Raw genomic sequence first — 5,931 nt, 5'->3', positions numbered from 1 at the left:
TGGTTTGCATTATTTTCTGAACTACAATAGGATTTCGTATTTTCTTCAGGCAAACAATTATTTGGCAGAAGTTGTCAGTTTTTAAATTGTCCTTACTGTATAAAGAGAGGTCTACGTATATATATAGCATATACCTCCACATCACTCAGTAATTGACTTAGTTTTGTCCTTGTGTTTGGATCACACTTGCAATGTTTTCAGTAGACCTTTTTCAGTGTGAGATCAGCACACTTGGTGCCTGATAATGTTCTCCCTTGACTGTACTTGGGGCCAAATTCTGTTGTTTGCATGTATAATCCCCTGTAATAAACTTGGGTGCTCAAAAATAGAGAGCAAGTTGTCATATTGTAACATACCTGTGCCAGACACTGGGCAAGTACACTTTGGAGAGAATGTGAAGTTCTTTTAATCTTTAATCCATGAGAGTTTACTACTTGTGGGGCCACCTGCTTCTCTGGGTTACTAGTTAACCTTGCACCTGTGAGGAGGCCCTCTTGATTAGTAAATTGGTGCTCCGTACTCTTTATGGGTTAGATATTCCAGTGCAATGTTCAAGTGTTTTTCATGGATAATAAAGTGTTTGATGCAGTAACCTTGATTAAAAAATTTTTTTTGGTGGTGATGTTCACATAATACTAGAGGTAGTGAAGTTTCTTCGGAAAGATGTCTTTTTTGGAACCAGGTGTTTGGCTTCACATGTTAATTACCTCCCTAATTCCAGACTGTAGTTTTTTTTGTGTTTTTTTTTTGAGAACTTTTTTGCTCACATATCGTTTCAGGTGTTATCTTTCTGTATAGATGTGTGGTTCAAGTCACTCCCCCTTACAGAGAAGACCAAATGATTACCTTTCATTCCTGTCCACAGGGGAATAGAGAGGGTTCATGTGGCAGTTTAGAAAGAAGGTATTTACCCTCAGCACAGGGACAGAATGGGAAAAAGTGTCCCTGAGGGATCTCAATAATTGTGCAGAGGCCTGACTTTTCAGCATTTTGCTAAGGCCTGTGAAAATGAAACAAAGGAGAATGTTAAGTACAAAAGGTATACAACAAACCAATTTTTATTTTGGAAGTAGATGTCTTCTAGAACTTGCTGTGTTCTATCACTTCCATTGCCTTTACTGCAATTCTCTTTATCCCATACCTTAATTAACGGTCCAGGTCTGGCCAAACAACTTCTTGGGAACACAAACCTCCGTGGGTGGAGAGGGATGACTGCACTGCACCATTCTTTATGGTTATGGTTCAGAAGCTGTCTACGGGCCTAGAGAACAGGCCTTGGGAGTATTTTAAAACCTAATCTAGAACATGTAGTTTCATACTTCCCCTTACCCATGACAAGAAGTCTATTGCCACACGGTCTTTTGTGACAGTAGTTGCTATTCTTGTTTTTAGAGAAATAATGTATTTGTACGTCATGGAGCGGAGCCATTAATTACAGTAGCTCAAAGACTTAAAAGTGGAACACAATTTGAATTTACCACCGGGTCAGATTCTGCTAATTTTCCACCAAAGAATATTTTTGGTTGAGGAAATGCACCTCAAGTGTAGTAGTTTTATAAAAGCTATTTCCATGCGGTGTAGGTTCATTGACAGGTACAACATACTTCAATCTCCAGGCCAAAGATGAGAGCCGTTTGGAAATGGCCGTTTCCTTGGAACGAAGGTGAACGTTTGATGGCTTTACTGTAGATCTATGAAATGTAAAGTCAGATGACAGACTATTTGATCTTTTATTTTCATATGAAAATAGAAATTTTAAATAAAATCCAAAAATAAAATTTGACACTATAAATGAAGAAGGGCTTGAGTACATTTTTTTTCTTTGTAGCTATAGATTTTACCAATTTATAGCCTCAGATTTGCAATTACAATCACTGGTTTTATGGCAACACATTCAAAGGTAAAAAAACAAACCCCCCAGCCGTCCAGGTTTAAACTGTACACAACTCTGCCCATATGTACATGTGATTTACAGAAACCCCGGCATTCACAGCACAGTGAGCTGAGCTACGGCGGAGGTGCAGCGTCCGAGTTCACCGCATCTGGAGCGAAACCAAGCGGCATTCCAGTTCTGCAGTGAGGTAGTAGAGAAGGGGTTTCCTCAGAGATTTCCTCATCCGGCTGAGCAGTTCTTTTCCTGCAGGAACACAGAGGATGCATTCTTGCAACAGTAAAAACAAGTGTTCAGTGAACAGAACTAAGGGACAGCACGATGGCTAACAGGTAAAATATGTACCTCTTTGGAAAAATATTTTGAGATGAACCACTGTACAAAATTATCCAAGAGTAAAGTTAAAGGGCTACTTGACTGTAGGATAAGCTAGAATTCAGCGTGTTCCAACTGAAAGTGGTAGTTAAAAGAACTCTGTAACATGTACCCCGCGAGCAGGAGCTGGGGATGGCGTCAGTGTTGGTAACTGTCTAGTAATAGTGACGGACATTGTAGAACTTGGAAGGAGCTCTGAAAAGAAGGGAGATGAAAACACAGCTCAGAAGCCAGCCCCTAACTCCAACCTAGTTTAGGCTTCCATCCCATATACCTGGATTATGACCCCAGACTCCAAAAGAATTCTAGCAATCTCCCCCCACCCATTGCACCTCCAACACCTCCATTCCTCTCCTGCATCTGGAGCACCTGAACTCTTCGGGCTGCCACCCCGCGCTGATAATTGAACCTGGCACCCAACCCCCCATGTACTCTACTTCCACTACTCTGGGCTGTCTTTCCTCTAAACCCACCTTTCCAATACTCAGTGCCTCCTGACACTCTCTTAAGACCTGTCCTGAGGCCCATGGTAGTTTCGGCCTGTGCCTGACTTGGTCCCACCACAGAAGGTTTTAAGGTAATCTTGGTTCTGCTGCTGCTGAGCTGTGTGCCTACAGGAGAGGCAGCTGTTTCTGAACTTCCTTGTGGCTCAGCCATATACTGCTCTGTGGTGGTGACAGATGAGCCCCGAAGTCCTGGTTTCATCTTTTGCTACGACATTTTTCATTTTACACAATTTCTTCATCTATTAAAGGCATACTTCCTACCTCCTACGATACAGACTACATGAGAGAATACTGTAAAGTGCTTAGTACACGCACATAGTAGGCACTCAAAAGTGGTAGCTATTACCGATCTCTGGGTTCCTACTGACCGATTCCATGAGTCTAGTTCATGTTCCTCCTAAACGATCGTTAACCTTGTCGAGGTCTCACACAGAAAGCCTTTGTGAACCTCGGGTTGTGGAGACCCTGGGCTCAGAGGTCTGGGTTCAAACTTGTGCTGAGGAGGACCTGTGTCCCCAAGACGCAGGGACACAGGCTGAACCAGGACTCACACTGGCTGCACAGCCTAAATGCCCTCCAGACACAGAGCAGAGAACAAGGAAATCCACCAGTGGGGAACATCAGGAGAATTCACTACGTCCCTGACAGGTCATCAGTCTCCAATTTCCGGCCATTCCCTAAGCCATCACCTTGTCCTCTTTCTAGGTCTACCAACCAACCCATTCCAGTTTTCCCAGGGACCATTTCTGAAAAAGCAAATCTGTCTTAAGCCAAGTTTTCCAGAGACCTAAAGGTGGCATTTGTGGCCTTCTGAGAAGTCTCCTCTATCTAGATTAGGGACCCCAAAGCTTTCAGGGACTTTCCATGTCTACAACAGAGCTTCCTCTTACCTGGCTTGGTCCAGGCTGAGCATCCTCGGCCATGGAAAACTCTGTCTGAGACAGACCGGGTGACGATGTGGAGTCTCCAGAAGTGCTGGTGACCAGTTCCCCTAAAGCATCCACTTGTCTTCTCAAGCTGTGTAACGTGCCCTCTGTCTGCCGCTTCCCCTTAATTAGCACTTCTGCTTGCTTGGACATACAGTGTCGAAGCTGGGCCTGAAAACGTTACAGTAAAATTTCGGGTTTTACACAGAAGAAATGTACTTAGTAGCTTCCTCATGCTTAACACGTGATGGGCAAATCTGATTATCATCAAGTAGGAATGGCTGCTGAAAATGCTCTTGTCCTAAAAAAAAGGAAATGTAGGAGGTGCTGGTGGCTACTCTGTGCTGTCATTAACCGGGCCTTCTGCTCAGCCTCCTCTCCACTGTGACAATGCTTTGCATTTCTGCGTCCCTGGCCTCCCCACTGAATTACGACCCTGTCTCTCCCTTTCCTGCCCAGACTTAGCAGAAGACCGGTTTATACTTGGTATCTTCAGTGCCTCTCACAATATATTCATTCCTCAACCCCACGCTACTTTCCGGCTTGTCCCGTGCTGTTTCTTTGAAAGGATTCTCTCCAAGTCTACAGCAGTTCTGTCCACCAGAACTTTCCTGTGATGATGGGAATGCTCTGTATATGTGCTGTCCAGTACAGCAGCCACTGGTCACTGTGGCTACTGAGTCACGAAAACTGTGGCAACTGAAGAACTGAACTGTTCACCTGATGTAACTACAATTCATTTACATTTAAGTAGCCACACGGGGCTGGAGGCTACTAGACATCAAGGACCTCCACTCCCTCAACATGGCACAGGGCTCCCTCTCAGCTCACGCTGCGTATGGAGCCTTTCTCCAAACACATTCCGCCCTCTCGTTCTATCTTCCTCTCATTTTCCAACTCCCCACCTACTCTTAACCCCCAAATCTTCAGGTGAATGCCAATCGCTAAATACTAGGCTCTTCGAAAGCTGCCTATGGAGAGATGGGCCCTGGCTGTCTCACAGGCCCCAAGACTCCACGTGTTCTGAGCCAAACAACTTCCTGTCTGACAGGAAGCCTACTTTTCCAGTATTCCCAGTCTTTCTCCCAACCACTGGCCTATGAGCCCCCTTTTGTTTATCACTGTATCTCTGTTTTCTGTCCCAAGTCCTTAGGTTCTGTCAGTTTTAGCTGAGGCAAAGCAGCATTACTCAGAACACTGGGCCTAACTCCAGAATTCATGGTTTGAACGCTAACCCCTGCCACTTACTGTGTGATGCCAACTTCTCTGAGCTTCTACCACGTAATCTAGAAAGCTGCTCATGCCATAACAGAGGGAATGACAGCAGTACGTGGAGGTAAGCAATTTCCCCCCGTCCTCAACATGCCAAGCATCTCATACTGTACTGTTTTAAAGGGCAACCTTGAGTCGATCTTCATGGTGACGCAGTCTCTCTCGGAGTGCTTCTCCACGCCAGTGTTCATCCTTTTTCAGAGGGAGAGGGAAACATCAGAGTCCCCAAACGTTGTTAGCCTTTCCGCCTCACGCCCTCCCCCAGTCCCACGTCTGTTTTTCCAGCTTATCTTGGGGGAGGTGGGAATAAATTATCTTCTAACGAAGTCCAGAGAGCAGCAGGATACACCCTTACCATTATATGAGTCTGGGAAAAGTTCAGTTTTTCTTCAAAAGGTGATGGTCGCTCACTCATGGTGAATGGGAAGTTCTCTTTCAAGCTTTCCAACCCTCCTTCTAGGTTTTCATTCCTTTCCAAAATAGCCTCCAGATCTGCTGGTAGTTCTGGAAGAAACTGGTTGAGATTCTTCAGGCTCGTTCTGATTTCATCTTTCACCTCAGATTTAAGTGTTCGCATCGCGTCACTGATTTCCATCTGTCTTCTCTCCAGATCTTTTTGGTTTGTCATCTGAAGAGTGAGAGTCAAATACCAGTGGGTAAAGTTTGGGACCTACTTGGAATTGAACTGTTTAATGTGTCATGTACTTATGGAACTTTCCATGTAGGATTAGACTCTCCCAGTCTAAGTGTGAACTGCTCTCAGCCTGGTTACATTACAGGGTATCAGAGGTTTCTCCTGGGGTCATTTCTTCCTTCCTAGGGATTTGGGTCTTCTAGACTTGTTTCTGGCATAAAATCTAACATTTCAACACAGTTCTTCGGGACATGATAAAATTTCATGCCGAAGAACTGCCATTTTTCTTTTAAAAACATAAGATGCTTGCTGAACTTAAGGGGATTT

General features: G+C 44.4%; 1 protein-coding gene across 8 annotated transcripts in view; it reads right to left on the bottom strand.

Moving 5' to 3' along the window:
- Positions 1-1,711: 1,711 nt before the first annotated feature.
- The window catches only part of CNTRL (centriolin), an 81,386-nt gene continuing 77,166 nt past the window's right edge, over positions 1,712-5,931 (bottom strand). For 6 of the 8 annotated variants that reach the window (XM_036107779.2, XM_078061702.1, XM_078061704.1 and 3 more), the window contains 5 exons: positions 5,326-5,598; positions 5,100-5,162; positions 3,663-3,869; positions 2,379-2,461; positions 1,712-2,137 (listed from right to left, as the gene is read on the bottom strand). In XM_036107779.2, the coding sequence (XP_035963672.2) occupies positions 2,405-2,461; positions 3,663-3,869; positions 5,100-5,162; positions 5,326-5,598 (600 nt within the window). In that variant the 3' untranslated portion in view covers positions 1,712-2,137; positions 2,379-2,404. Of the gene's footprint in view, positions 2,138-2,377; positions 2,462-3,662; positions 3,870-5,099; positions 5,163-5,325; positions 5,599-5,931 lie in introns of those variants that run through there. The other 2 variants (XM_078061703.1, XM_078061701.1) reach the window with 2 other exon arrangements.

Source organism: Halichoerus grypus, chromosome 14 (genome assembly GCF_964656455.1).
Source record: "Halichoerus grypus chromosome 14, mHalGry1.hap1.1, whole genome shotgun sequence".
In the NCBI taxonomy this organism is placed as follows: Eukaryota; Metazoa; Chordata; class Mammalia; order Carnivora; family Phocidae; genus Halichoerus; species Halichoerus grypus.
Note: the sequence above shows the minus strand (reverse complement) of the source record. Positions and strands in the feature narration are given on the sequence as shown.